Source organism: Lithobates pipiens, unplaced genomic scaffold (genome assembly GCF_037356315.1).
Source record: "Lithobates pipiens isolate NorthernLeopardFrog02 unplaced genomic scaffold, aLitPip1_a1.2 Scaffold_30, whole genome shotgun sequence".
Classification (NCBI taxonomy): domain Eukaryota; kingdom Metazoa; phylum Chordata; class Amphibia; order Anura; family Ranidae; genus Lithobates; species Lithobates pipiens.
The window spans coordinates 32,504,952-32,521,229 of NW_027507791.1; the positions used below are offsets into that span (position 1 = coordinate 32,504,952).

General features: G+C 47.7%; 1 protein-coding gene across 1 annotated transcript; it reads left to right on the top strand.

The window, feature by feature from the left end:
• The first annotated feature begins 668 nt into the window (after window positions 1–668).
• On the top strand, window positions 669–15,175 carry LOC143942609 (gonadotropin-releasing hormone II receptor-like). The gene is made up of 4 exons (XM_077463963.1): window positions 669–2,575; window positions 7,344–8,409; window positions 10,685–10,889; window positions 13,932–15,175. The coding sequence occupies exons 2-4, from the start codon at window positions 7,834–7,836 to the stop codon at window positions 14,423–14,425; spliced, it is 1,275 nt and encodes a 424-aa protein (XP_077320089.1). The 5' UTR covers window positions 669–2,575; window positions 7,344–7,833; the 3' UTR covers window positions 14,426–15,175.
• Window positions 15,176–16,278: the final 1,103 nt, after the last annotated feature.

Sequence of the window (16,278 nt, forward strand, 5' to 3'; positions counted from 1 at the left end):
GCAGATCTCTAGAGGGGTCAGTGATGGGATAATCTGCAGAATATATCAATATGGATCTGTCAGGAGGGGGATGGGAGGGAGCGATGTTCTGCAGATCTCTAGAGAGGTCAGTGATGGGATAATCTGCAGAATATATCAATATGGATCTGTCAGGAGGGGGATGGGAGGGAGCGATGTTCTGCAGATCTCTAGAGAGGTCAGTGATGGGATAATCTGCAGAATATATCAATATGGATCTGTCAGGAGGGGGATGGGAGGGAGCGATGTTCTGCAGATCTCTAGAGAGGTCAGTGATGGGATAATCTGCAGAATATATCAATATGGATCTGTCAGGAGGGGGGAGGGGAGGGAGCGATGTTCTGCAGATCTCTGGATTGGAGGCACACACACACACAGTAGGATAATGGATACAATGTAATTGATCAGATAGAACAGGAAGGGGTCCCAGGAGCTTACACTCTATTGCAGTGATGGGTGTTCGGCATCCTATCGGAGTTGGGTTTGATCACACGGTGTGTAAGAAGTCCGTATCGGTGTCAGGAATAGAATGGACCTGCTAGTAATACGGGGAGGGGGGGGGGGGGGGGGTCTGCAGTCTATTTATAGGAAGGGGGGGGGGACTCCGCTGCCAATCCATTTGCTCCTTGAGTTCTCCGCAGCGTTTTGGAACGGTCTCAGTTCCCGGAGCCCACGTAGGATCTGCAGAGCGATGTGTCATGGGGATACCGGGGGGAATACAGAAGCGGTTGGGGTGAAGAGGGAAAGGTGACGGTGTCCTCAGCTGCAGCACACGGAGGGGAGTTGGAGGGGGTCTCTCTCCAGAAGAGGAGCAGCAGAAGAAGAGGAATCTCGGCACACATCTTCAGTGAGTGAATGACCTCTATAGGGGGAGAGACTGCAGACTACGTCCGAGACCATCCTCTGCCGCCGGGACCAGAAGGACGTGAGCCGAATTCTCCAAAGATTTTCCTGAAAAAATTCAACTGTCTGGGCATATAAAAAAAAAAATATCAGATACAGAACTTGGCACCAACAGGGGCGCCATCACCTCCAACAGTTCCTGAACAGGACCTCTGCAGCAAGACGTCGCAGCAGAAGACACCGCTACCCCACCGTTACTGCTACCCCTCCACCGCCATCCCACCACTTCTACCTCACCGTGACCGCTACCCCACCATCACCCGACCACCATCCCACCACCTCTACCCCACCGTCACCGCTACCCCACCATCACTGCTACCCCTCCACCGCCATCCCACCACTTCTACCTCACCGTGACCACTACCCCACCGTCACCCGACCACCATCCCACCACCTCTACCCCACCGTCACCGCTACCCCACCACTGCCATCCCACCGTCACCGCTACCCCACCATCACTGCTACCCCTCCACCGCCATCCCACCACTTCTACCTCACCGTGACCGCTACCCCACCGTCACCCGACCACCATCCCACCACCTCTACCCCACCGTCACCCCACCACCATCCCACCACCTCTACCCCACCGTCACCGCTACCCCACCGTCACTGCTACCCCTCCACCGCCATCCCACCAATTCTACCTCAACGTGACCGCTACCCCACCGTCACCCGACCACTACCTCTACCCCACTGTCACCGCTACCCCACCACTGCCATCCCACCGTCACCGCTACCCCACCACCAACACTATCCCACCACCGCCATCCCACCACTGCTACCCCACCATCGCTGATATCCCACCGCTACCCCACCACCATCCCACCACTTCTACCTCACTGTCACCACTACCCCACCACTGCCATTCCACCGTCACCCCTACCCCACCACTGCTATCCCACTATCGCTATCCCACCACTTCTAGCCCACCGTCACTGCTACCCCACCACCATCCCACCACTTCTACCCCACCGTCACCGCTACCCCACCACTGTCATCCTACCACTTATAGCCCACCGTCACCACTACCCTACCACTGCCATCCCACCACTACTACCCCACCGTCACCGCTATCCCACCACCCCACCACTTCTAGCCCACCGTCACCACTACCCCACCACTGCCATCCCACCACTACTACCCCATCGTCACCGCTATCCCACCACCGCCATCCCACCGTCACCACTATCCCACCACCGCCATCCCACCACTGCTACCCCACCCTTACCGCTATCCCACCACCGCCATCCAACCACTGCTAACCCACCATCACTGATATCCCATCGTCTCCATCCCACCACTGCTACCCCACCGCCACCGCTATCCCATTGCCACCGCTACCCCACCGTCACTGCCATCCCACCACTGCCACCTCACCGTCAAAGCTATCCCACCATCACCGCTACTCCACCACCGCCATCCCACCACTTCGACCCCACCGCTGCCCAATCACTTCTACCCCACCGTCACCACCATCCCACCACTGCTACCCCACCGTCAACGCTATCCCACCACTGCTATAACACAGCCATCGCTATCCCACCTCCTCTACTATCCCACCAACACCACAGGCTTCCTATACAGGTGTGAGGTGCAGAGCCGGTAAAGAGGCAGAAGAATCCCGGAAGTTGTTCAGAATCCTGGGAGAGTACCGGTGAGTACTATTATTACCATTCTAAGCCATTGCCCTATTTGTTATGGTCATTTTTTTTTTTTTTTTTCAAATGTGAGATCTTCCATGTCATGTTTCAGCCAGCAGATGGCGCTCTGGGTGTTAACTGGGCTAATCTTAACTGCATTGCTGCAAAAAAAAAAAAAGCAGAGTTCAATAACCGAAGCTCAGACTTATACCGAGAGCTGAATGACTAAAGGAGTTAGTCAGCACTCCCCAATTAATTAGAACACCCAAACATTATACATGTTTTTTAAACAGAGACCCTAGAGAATAAAATGGCAGTCATTTAGAGTTACAGAGGAGGTCTAGTGCTAGAGTTATTGCTCTCACACTAACGATCACAGCGATACCTCACGTGTGTGGTTTGAATATCTAACAGTATGTGTTAAAACAGGGGTTTGGGCTTCACACATTTGCAAATACATGTGTAAGCCACAGAGCCTTGTCATCTATCTATCACTAGCTTATGAGTGACTCCACAATGGAAGCACATGCATTCTGATGGATAGGTGGAGGGCAGGTGGACTGAAGGGAGTCCACCCCTTCTTAAAGGTACAGGGGCACACTGAACACCCAGCAAATCGCACAATGCCTGCAAAGGTATAAGTGCAGCTGCGGACCTGTGGGACCTGCTGGGAGCTGGCTGCGGACCTGGGAGCTGGTCATGGCCTGTGGGTCCTGCTGGGAGCTGGTCATGGCCTGTGGGTCCTGCTGGGAGCTGGCTGCGGACCTGTTGGACCTGCTGGGAGCTGGCTGCGGACCTGTGGGTCCTGCTGGGAGCTGGCTGCGGACCTGGGAGCTGGTCATGGCCTGTGGGTCCTGCTGGGAGCTGGCTGCGGACCTGTTGGACCTGCTGGGAGCTGGCTGCGGACCTGTGGGTCCTGCTGGGAGCTGGCTGCGGACCTGGGAGGTGGTCATGGCCTGTGGGTCCTGCTGGGAGGTGGTCATGGCCTGTGGGTCCTGCTTGGAGGTGGTCATGGCCTGTGGGTCCTGCTGGGAGCTGGCTGCGGATCTGGGAGCTGGTCATGGCCTGTGGGTCCTGCTGGGAGCTGGCTGCGGACCTGTTGGACCTGCTGGGAGCTGGCTGCGGACCTGTGGGTCCTGCTGGGAGCTGGCTGCGGACCTGGGAGCTGGTCATGGCCTGTGGGTCCTGCTGGGAGGTGGTCATGGCCTGTGGGTCCTGCTTGGAGGTGGTCATGGCCTGTGGGTCCTGCTGGGAGCTGGCTGCGGACCTGTTGGACCTGCTGGGAGCTGGCTGCGGACCTGGGAGCTGGTCATGGCCTGTGGGTCCTGCTTGGAGCTGGTCATGGCCTATAGGTCCTGCTGGGAGCTAGTCATGGCCTGTGGGTCCGGCTGGGAGCTGGTCATGGCTTATAAATCCTGCTGGGAGCTGGCTGTGGACCTGTGGGTCCTATTGGGAGCTGGCTGCGAACATGTGGGTCCTGCTGGGAGCTGGCTGCGGACCTGTGACCAGTATGAGAGAGTGAGAGCGATAACACCAAATTTTACACACCTGCTCCCCATTCACACCTGCGAGGGAGCGAAGTGTAGCTTGGCAGGTCCAAGGGAGGCTTCTCGAAGAGGTAGACATAGACCCACCACTCTCCCTACTCCACCAGAACTTTTCCCTATCACTTTCACTGCCTGTGACAGACAGGGTACCTGTCCCTAACCTCTACTCACCAAAATGCTTGCCCAACCACTGAGCCAGGGGCTTAAATAGACTCAGAATGGCTGCCAAAGTCACATGGGGCACCGCCATCCATTAGCTGCCTCCTTGTAACTGAGGAAGCCATAGAGGAGTTCCTCCCGACTTTCTCCCACATCTTCATTGCCTCTACGGTTGAGTGCCACCTGCAGTGGAGAATAAAGACTGCACCTGGCTACACACCAATGAATTGGTTATTGCAAGGGTTCCCTGAGATCTTAACATGGTTTAAAGGGTTCCTTCAAGGCCAAGAAAGGCCGGTTTAGATACCTGGTGGAGGTGGTGACACTCCGGCCAGAGCTGGTCATTTATTAATTTTAGTTCATAATGGTAAATTTGGTCCGATGGGTGCCAGATATGTTGAATTTCGAAAAACACGAGGGGGTCTGGGGGTGATGGCGTTGACAATGTATCAAACGTAAGAAATAAAAGGACCTTCTACCTCGTCCAATCGAGATTCCAAGTCGTAGATATCGGCACTCAGGTTACAGTCATTGAACAGACTGATAATAAGCATGTTCTGAAAATGGGAAACTTTGCACTGGGATTGTCCTTGTGTGTGTGGGAGGCAGTTCGATGTGACTGGATGACTTGTCTTTTATGTGTCACAAAACTTCTTCTGCTTCCACCCACATCCCAATGTCTCATCTGACCACACCGGTAGGTCACGGCAACGTCCTCATTTCCCTCCGACGCCTACAGATCAGGAGAAACACTTCACACACTCAGACATAATAACAAAAGCAGCATCGCCAACACCCTCCCTCACCATTGCCAACCCTCCACCCCCAACCCCACCACCACCCACCCCCAACCCACCCCACCACCACCCACCCCTCCACCCCCAACCCACCACCACCCCCACCCCTCCACCCCCAACCCCACCACCACCCAACCTGAGCGCTCCCCGCGCTCCATAAATAAATGATCAACCGCCCAACTTCACAACAGAGGATCGATTTTGTAATGGCAGAACAAACCTGATCTCTTTCTCGACCCCCCAGCCAAGATCTAAACATTATCTCATCATTAACCTCCCCAGAGATCTGCAGAACATCGCTCCGTCCCATCCCCCTCCTGACAGATCCATATTGACATATTCTGCAGAATATTCCGTCATTGACCTCTCTAGAGATATGCAGAACATCGCTCCGTCCCATCCCTCTCCTGACAGATCCATATTGATAGACTCTGCAGATTATCCCATTACTGACCCACTAGAGATCTGCAGAACATCGCTCCCTCCCGACGATCCATATTAATATATTCAGATTATTCCATCCCTGACCTCTCTAGAGATCTGCAGAACATCGCTCCATCCCATCCCCCTCCTGACAGATCCATATTGATATATTCTGCATATCATCCATCACTGACCTCTGTAGAGATCTGCAGAACATCGCTCCCTCCCGACGATCCATATTAATATAGTCAGATTATTCCATCACTGACCTCTCTAGAGATCTGCAGAATATCGCTCCATCCCATCCCCCTCTTAACGATCCATATTGATATATTCTGCAAATGATTCCATCACTGACCTCTCTAGAGATATGCAGAACATTGCTCCGTCCCGTCCCCCTCCTAACGATCCATATTGATATATTCTGCAAATGATTCCATCACTGACCTCTCTAGAGATCTGCAGAACATCGCTCCCTCCCATCCCCCTCCTGACAGATCCATATTAATATATTCAGGTTATTTCATCACTGACCTCTCTAGAGATCTGCAGAACATCGCTCTCTCCCATCCCTCTCCTGATAGATCCATATTAATAGATTCTGCAGATTATTCCATCACTGACCTCTCTAGAGATATGCAGAACATCGCTCCGTCCCCCTCCTAAAGATCCATATTGATATATTCTGCAAATAATTCCATCACTGACCTCTCTAGAGATCTGCAGAACATCGCTCCCTCCCCTCCCCCTCCTGACAGATCCATATTGGTATATTCTGCATATTATCACATCACTGACCTCTCTAGAGATCTGCAGAGCATCGCTTCTTCCCCTCCCCTTCCTGACAGGTCCATATTGATATATTCTGTAGATTATTCCATCCCTGACCTCTCTGCAGAACATTTCTCAACCCCATCCCCCTCCTGGCAGATCCATATTGATATATTCTGCAGGTTATTCCATCACTGACCTCTATGCAGAACATTGCTCTATCCCATCCCCCTCCTGACAGATTCATATTGATATATTCTTCAGATTATTCCATCATGGACCTCTCTAGAGATCTGCAGAACATCGCTCCCTCCCCTCCCCCTCCTGACAGATCCATATTGATATATTCTGCAGATTATTCCATCATGGACCTCTCTAGAGATCTGCAGAACATCGCTCTCTCCCATCCCTCTCCTGATAGATCCATATTAATAGATTCTGCAGATTATTCCATCACTGACCTCTCTAGAGATATGCAGAACATCGCTCCGTCCCCCTCCTAAAGATCCATATTGATATATTCTGCAAATAATTCCATCACTGACCTCTCTAGAGATCTGCAGAACATCGCTCCCTCCCCTCCCCCTCCTGACAGATCCATATTGGTATATTCTGCATATTATCACATCACTGACCTCTCTAGAGATCTGCAGAGCATCGCTTCTTCCCCTCCCCTTCCTGACAGGTCCATATTGATATATTCTGTAGATTATTCCATCCCTGACCTCTCTGCAGAACATTTCTCAACCCCATCCCCCTCCTGGCAGATCCATATTGATATATTCTGCAGGTTATTCCATCACTGACCTCTATGCAGAACATTGCTCTATCCCATCCCCCTCCTGACAGATTCATATTGATATATTCTTCAGATTATTCCATCATGGACCTCTCTAGAGATCTGCAGAACATCGCTCCCTCCCCTCCCCCTCCTGACAGATCCATATTGATATATTCTGCAGATTATTCCATCATGGACCTCTCTAGAGATCTGCAGAACATCGCTCCGTCCCATCTACCTTTTGCAAAGTTGGCAGTTCATGTTTCATGGTTATACATTAACATGGTGTTTTGGTTCTTTTCAGAAGTGATTGCTGGAAGCGGAGGTCCTCATAGTCAGTTACCCCAACCAGGAAAGTCAGGAGCAGACCAACCAGCAGACCATCATCATGAACATGTTGGGGATTATCTCCGGCTGTCCTTGAGAGGATGTTGGGTGAGGAGAACCTTACGACGACTGAAGAGTTGGAGGACTTTCTGGAAAAAATCGATTGGATACAGTTTCTGTTTTGGAGGTGACGATCGGCAGGCGTTTTGGCTCATATACTCCGGGAAGGTTGAAGGTTCAGAGACACCTAACATGACCTCAGAAAGGAAGGAAAGTATTTGTATAGACTATATTATTCTCCCATTATCAAACTTTCTAAAAAGTTCTTTCTATGACCCTTGGTAGAGTTGTAAAAGTGCCCTCTAACATTACCAATACAGGTCCTCTTGACTTGGATCTGAAATTCATAACGACCATATGTTCTGCCAAGTGGGACAGACTTCATAAGTGTTGACCATGAACTCAAGATGAACGCTAGTGACCAACCTATGGGAGATGGAGAGGCCGACCCTCCGGGTCTCTGTGAATTTAAAGGCTTCAACCTCAGCTGTGCTCATGCCAATGGGTTTGAAAAACCGCATGGACCCAATATAACTTTCCTTAATGAAGACCACTTTGTGCTTCCCACCTTCTCCACCGCTGCCAAGATCCGGGTGGCCATCACCTGCGTCCTCTTCATTTCCTCCGCCTGTTTTAACATGGCCACTCTATGGACCATCACCTATAAGTACCGAAAGAAATCGCACATCCGCATTCTCATCATCAACCTGGTGGCAGCCGATCTGCTGATCACCTTTGTGGTGATGCCACTGGATGCGGTGTGGAACGTCACCATTCAGTGGTATGCCGGCGATGTGGCCTGCAGGATTCTCATGTTTCTCAAGTTGGTGGCCATGTACTCTTCGGCCTTTGTTACCGTGGTGATCAGCCTTGACCGCCACGCCGCCATCTTGAACCCGTTGGGCATAGGAGATGCGAAAAAGAAGAACAAGGCCATGTTGTCCGTAGCTTGGACACTAAGTCTACTCTTGGCTACTCCACAGGTAGGTTGGTATCAGTCAGTTTGAATTGAAAGTGCAGCACTACTTTTATATATATATATATAAACATCGATCACCATATGTGCATGAATAAGTCTGGCCGCTCGCTGTGTTTCTCAGGCCTACCGTTCTTACTGGCAAGCCCAGGAAACTATCCGACGGTTCGAATGGCTCGTCACAGAGCTAAGGAGAGTTCAGATCATCTCTCCCCACCTCAATGATTTAGGAGGACCGGAGTGACGTCATGTATCAAATACTTACCGTAGTTTTCCTCTCTTGGCGCCACTCAATGTCAGCATACATGTGGTTGCATGCTGCCATCTTGGTGCCAGGAAAACAGAAAATTTTATCAAATGCTTACCGTAATTTTCCTTTCCTGGCGCCAATCCATGGCAGCATACATGAGGTTGTATGCTGCCATCTTCGTTCCAGGAGAACGAAAAATTTGATCAAATTACTCTACGGTAATTTTCCCTTCCTAGCCCCAATCCATGACAACATACTACCACATTTATACTGCCATGTTTGCGCCAGGAAAAAAAGTTTCCATATTTGTGGCAACATTTGTAACCCTATATATGACTGAAAATACTAATGCGCTCCACCTAACTAATTAATAAATGTCTAAAATATAATATATACTAAGGAAGCAGCCAGCACGAAATGGTGATCTCTACACCAGCATAGAATATATAAAATGAATAAATAAATGCGGCGCTGCCTAAAAAATTTAAAGTGCAATAACTAAAATAAATAGTAAACTACAAGTGCAAGGGTGAATCTGTCTCACTACAGTGATAAAATATGCAACAATGGAACAATGAGTATAGTGCATCTAATATGCAATATAATAAATAATCATATACGTGCATAAATAATCAAAATCCATAGGTGAAATTAATTCCAAAATATAAAATTGCAAAAAAATATAAAATGCCAAATAGGTATTAATGTGCAAAATACAATAATAGACGGTGATCATCAAAAAAAGTCCATGCATATAATTAGTGACCATATAATAAAGTCCATGCAAAAAAAACTTTTGAAGTGATTTCCAATATGTGACAATCCACTGCAAGCTTCAGTGCCCAACTAGTGCACCACCAGTTTCCCCCAGCCTCTCACCTCAAGTATATGGCAAAAAAGCGCTGTATATACCCAGATGTTACTCCATCCTTATCCATCCAGCCTCAGTTATATACCGCTGTATATATACAGTTATTGCTTTCCCAATTTCTCCAAATATATCCAGTTAAAATTGGTGGTACATATGGGATGGAAGAAAAACAAGGGGGGGCTCTCATGTGTAGTATTAAAACACAGCTTTAATAGAACAATATATCATCACTTACATGTAAACATATGACAGCAAACTCGTAGCAGACACGAACAAGTGATATGTGCTCCGAGGACACCTATTTCCTGTGACCCTTTGAAAAAGTCACGAGGTTGTGACGCAACGCGTCAGTGAAGGAGCTAGGTGTTGCACATATCACTTCCGGTCGCGGCCGAGACCGGAAGTTCGTGTCTGCTACGAGTTTGCTGTCATATGTTTACATGTAAGTGATGATATATTGTTCTATTAAAGCTGTGTTTTAATACTACACATGAGAGCCCCCCTTGTTTTTCTTCCATCCCATATGTACCACCAATTTTAACTGGATATATTTGGAGAAATTGGGAAAGCAATAACTGTATATATACAGCGGTATATAACTGAGGCTGGATGGATAAGGATGGAGTAACATCTGGGTATATACAGCGCTTTTTTGCCATATACTTGAGGTGAGAGGCTGGGGGAAACTGGTGGTGCACTAGTTGGGCACTGAAGCTTGCAGTGGATTGTCACATATTGGAAATCACTTCAAAAGTTTTTTTTGCATGGACTTTATTATATGGTCACTAATTATATGCATGGACTTTTTTTGATGATCACCGTCTATTATTGTATTTTGCACATTAATACCTATTTGGCATTTTATATTTTTTTGCAATTTTATATTTTGGAATTAATTTCACCTATGGATTTTGATTATTTATGCACGTATATGATTATTTATTATATTGCATATTAGATGCACTATACTCATTGTTCCATTGTTGCATATTTTATCACTGTAGTGAGACAGATTCACCCTTGCACTTGTAGTTTACTATTTATTTTAGTTATTGCACTTTAAATTTTTTAGGCAGCGCCGCATTTATTTATTCATTTTATTTGTAACCCTATATGTTTTCAGCGCATCCACGTAGTTATGTTTTTCTCCCCCCCCCGCAGCTGTTTGTTTTCCACACGGTGAGCCGGTCACAGCCAGTCCACTTCGTCCAATGTGCCACGGTGGGCAGCTTCAAGGCCCACTGGTTGGAGACCCTGTACAACATGTTCACCTTCTGCTGCCTCTTCCTTCTCCCGCTCCTCATCATGGTCTTCTGCTACGGAAGAATCCTGGTGGAGATCTCCCGCAAGATGAAGAAGGCTGAAGGTGAGGGGAAGCGGCATCTCCGGCTGTGATACATGGCTCTACAGGAGGTGTGAGGATGTCATGTGATCACCCGTAGCCAACAGCAATGAAAGCAGACCGTGTAAGAGTGTCATGTGATCCATTCGTAGCCAATAGTAATTAAATCTGCCGTTTGTGTCAGGCGTGATCATTGACAGCCAATGGTAATGAAAGCTGGCCATGTGGGGGGTGTCATGTGATCATTGACAGCCAATAGTAATGGAAACGGGTGGTTTGAGGATGTCACGTGGTCAGTGGTAATGTGGAATAAATTTAAGATGTTACTTTATCACTGACAGCCAATAGCAATAAAATGCCGCACCACGATGATATATGTAGGCTGTAAGTCTCCTGAACTGTCTGACAAACAAAGTAACAATTAGATCATGGAAAATTGTATCAAATACTTACCGTAATTTTCCTTTCTGGGCACCAGTCCTTATGTATGCTACAATGTTGGTGCCAGGAAGAGGGAAAATTGTATCAATTACTTACCGTAATATTCTTTTCCTGGCACCAGTCCATGGCAGCATACATGTGGACTGGCGTTAGTAAAATTGTATCGAATACTTATCGTCATTTTCTTTTCCTGGTGCAAATCCATGGCAGCATACATACTGATTCACGCCAGGAAAATTGCATCAAATACTTACCATAACTTTCCTTTCCTGGCACCAATCTATATTTATGCAGCCATGTTGATGCCAGGAAAATAAAAAACTGTATCAAATACTTACCGTAATTTTCTTTTTATGGTACCGATCCACGGCAGCATGGATATGAATTGGCGCCAATAAGATAGAAAATTGTATCAAATACTTACCTTAATTTTCTTGGTGCCAATCCATGGCATTATACATATGGATTGGCTCAAAGAAAACTGTATCAAAATACTTACCGTATTTGTCTTTTCTTGGCGCCCATGCATGGCAGCATACATATGGATTGGCGCCAAGAAAATTGTATCATATACTTACCATATGTTTCTTTTCCTGGCACCAATCCATGACAACATACATATGGATTGGTGCCAGGAAAATGGAAAATTGTATCTAACACTTACCGTCATTTTCCTTTCCTGGTGCCAATCCATATGTTGGTAGCAGGAAAATGAAATATGGTATCAAATATTTACCGTCATTTTCTTTTCCTGGCGCAAATCCATGGCAGCATATATATTGATTTGTGCCAAGAAAATTGTATCAAGTACTTACTATAACTTCCGTTACCTGGCACCAATCTATATGTATGCTGCTATGTTGGTGCCAGATACCTGGAAAATTGTATCAAAAACTTACCGTAATTTTCTTTTCCTGGTACCAATCCATGGCAGTATATATATATATATATATATATATGGATTGGCGCCAGTAAAATGGAAAATTGTATCAAGTACTTACTGGAATTTTCCTTTCCTAATGCCAATTCTTATTTATGCAGCCATGTTGATGCCAGGAAAATAAAAAAACTGTATGAAATACTTACCGTAAATTTTACTTTGCTGGTGCCAATCCATGGCAGCATACATATGGATTGGCGGCGATAAGATGGAAAATTGTATCAAATACTTACCGTAATTTTCTTGGCACCAATCCATGGCAGCATACATATGGATTGGCGCCGGTAAGATGGAAAATTGTATCAAATACTTACCGTAATTTTCATGGCACCAATTCATAGCAGTATACATATGGATTGGTGCCAGTATAATGAAAAATGGTATCAAATAGTTACCGTAATTTACTTTTCTTGGCACCAATCCATGGCAGTATACATATAGATAGGCGTCAGCAAAAATTGTATCAAATACGTACCGTCATTTTCTTGGCACCAATCCACAGCAGTATAAATATGGATTGGTGCCAGTATAACGGAAAATTGTATCAAATACGTACCGTCATTTTCTTGGCACCAATCCACAGCAGTATAAATATGGATTGGTGCCAGTATAACGGAAAATTGTATCAAATACTTACTGTAATTTGCTTATCTTGGTGCCAATCCATGGCAGTATACATATGGATTGGTGCCAGGAAAATAGAAGACTGTATCAAATACCGTAATTGTCTTTTCCTGGCGCCCATCCATGGCAGAATGCATATGGATTGGCTCCAATAAGATGGTAAATTGTATCAAATACTTGCCGTAATTTTCTTGGCAACAATCCATAGCCGTATACATATGGATTGGTGCCAGTATAATGGAAAATTGTATCAAATACTTAAATTTTCCTTTCCTGGTGCCAATCCGTATGTATGCTTCCATATTGGTAGCAGGAAATTGAAATATGGTTTCAAATTCTTACTGTAATTTTCTTTTTCTGGTGCCAATCCATGGCAACATACATATGGACTGGTGCCAGAAAAATTGAAAATTGTATCAAATATTTACCATCATTTTCTTATCCTGGCACCAATCCATATGTATACTACCATGTTGGTGCCAGGAAACTAGAAAATTGTATCAAATACTTACCTAATTCTCTTTCCCTGGAGCCAATCCATATGTATGCTGCCATGTTGGTGCCAGGAAAAATAATTATAGGTTGAGGCAGACTTTTGGTGGCATCTCTCCGCTCTTTATGACTTGCTCTTCCATGAATGACCATTCGGCTAAACCCAACCGTTGACTTCCTGGTTGTCCATTGAGTTGACAACTCTCTTTTTCTGGAGCCAATCCATATGTATGCTGCCATGTTGGTGCCAGGAAAAATAATTATAGGTTGAGGCAGACTTTTGGTGGCATCTCTCCGCTCTTTATGACTTGCTCTTCCATGAATGATAATTCGGCTAAACCCAACCGTTGACTTCCTGGTCGTCCATTGAGTTGATAATTCTCTTTTCCTGGAGCCAATACATATGTATGCTGCCATGTTGGTACCAGGGAAAATAATGATCAGTTGAGGCAGACTTTTGGTGGCATCTCTCCGCTCTCTATGACTTGCTCTTCCATGAATGACCATTCGGCTAAACCCAACCGTTGACTTCCTGGTTGTCCATTGAGTTGATGTGTTCTTTCTTCCAGTCTCCTCTAGAGAAGTCAACCTCCGGCGCTCCTACAACAACATCCCGCGGGCTCGGATGAGGACTTTCAAGATGTCGCTGGTCATCGTCTTGACGTTCATCGTGTGCTGGACTCCGTACTACCTCCTGGGGATCTGGTACTGGTTCTCCCCGGAGATGCTGACCAGTCGAAGGGTTCCTCCATCCCTCAGCCACATCCTCTTCCTCTTTGGCCTTTTCAACACATGCCTCGACCCCATCATCTACGGCCTCTTCACCATCCACTTCCGCCGGGAAATACGGCGCGTCTGCAGGTGCGCCACTCAGGGAAAGGACGCCGATGCGACCTCGCTGGGCACCGGCTCCTTCCGCATCTCCACAGCCGCCGTGCCCTTGAAGAGGTCGGTGGGAGCTTCGGGAGGCTCCTGCAAGTTCGACCTGGAGGTGACCGGAGTGGGCCTCCATTCAGGGAAATGCGAACACTGTAAGCGCCAAATCGTAGAGAGCTTTATGTGAAGGAGCGGGGCCATCGGAGGTCACCAGGCGGCAAAAAAACATAAAGAAAAAACTCAAAGCTTCTTTTTCAGGGTATTGTGGTTGTCTTGTTGATCACGGATGTTGTGTTTTCGGTAGAACAGAGGTTCTAATCCCTCATCTCTCCATCCAAAACAGAAAATAATATTAGCTTTAATTACATTTTAAAGGGTGCTGTCATGTTTTCAGGAAGCTAAGTACAGCACCCCGCTGGCCCCTCCTACCAGCTATGCATTGCATAGAGAAGCACAGAGACCCAGTGATGCACTGCACTCGGTTTACTATGCCTCCAAATTTCACCTTTTTTTCCAGATGAATAAATTTCACGGCATCAAAAGTGGTAAAAAAAAAAAAAAAATGGGCCAATTTGGTGAAATTACCAAGAAAATTAATTATACAAAAGGACAAAAAGTCTTAATACGTGGGCGAAGAGATTCTACAAAAACTGATATGGTTGGGTGATTGTCTTTTCATCGAATTACAGTGCAAAGGCAAAAGTCGATCGCCTAGGGCGGCTCCATAAGTGTGATTATTTCTGGTGATAGCAATCAACAGTTACCGAGCTAATGGTTTTATAATGAGACCCATAACAGGGGGGGGGGGGGTGAGGCTGGGACTGAGAGGGGAGTGGACAGCGCCCTCTTGTGGTCACAGACAAGACTTGTTATTGTCCTTCTACAAGACATATGTTGTGTTTGTAGCCAGATACCATTAAATCCTGATTTTATTAGATCATTGACCTGCTCGTTATTTTAGAGATGGAGGTCATCTTCTGTGTTTATGTTAAACTTATCAACTCATTCCGTTCACACAGGGGCAACACGACTTGTAGGCGACTTGAGTGAGGCAACTTGGACACGACTTGAGTTAAGATCACAGCGCGACTTGGGACGACTTCAACACGACTTGTGCTGACTTCAATCTGACTTGGGACGACTTACAAGTCGCCCCAGGCCAGGCGACTTTTGCCGTGGCCAAGCAGAGAATGAGCTCAAGGGGAACTCCACGCCAAATTTCTGAAAAAAATTTGGCGTGGGTTCCCCCTCCGAGAGCATACCAGGCCCTTAGGTCTGGTATGGATTCCAAGGGGAACCCCCCTACGCCGAAAAAACGGCGTGGGGGTCCCCCCTAGATCCACACCAGACCCTTATCCGAGCACGCTACCCGGCCGGCCAGGAAAGGGGGTGGGGACGAGCGGGCGCCCCCCCCCTCCTGAGCCGTACCAGGCCGCGTGCCCTCAACATGGGGGGGGTGCCTTGGGGGAGGGGGGGCTTGCGGCCCCCCCACCCCAAAGCACCTTGTCCCCATGTCGATGAGGACAAGGGCCTCTTCCCGACAACCCTTGCCGTTGGTTGTCGGGGTCTGCGGGCGGGGGGCTTATCGGAATCCGGGAGCCCCCTTTAATAAGGGGGCCCCCGGATACCGGCCCCCCACCCTATGTGAATGAGTATGGGGTACAATGTACCCCTACCCATTCACCTGTGAAATAAAGTACAAAAAGAAACACAACACAGGGAAAAAATATTTTATTGCACAGCTCCGGGGGTCTTCCGTCTTCGGGGGTCTTCTCGCCGGACTCCTCCGCTATCTTCTTGTAGCTCTTTTGCTAGCGGAGGAGTCCGGCTTTCTTCCTCGCCGCCGGCCTCTTCTTCCGACTTCGGGGGTCTTGTCCCCCTCTTCGGTTCTTCTGCCGGGCCACCGCGCATAGCTCTTTTAGAGGCGGTGGCCCAGTCTTCTGTCGCCGCCGTCGCCGCCTTCCGTTCTTCTCCTTCTTCTTCTCCTGGAGATGTTGACTCGACGAGCTCTCCGGCCACAATGCCAGGGACGCGCTCCGC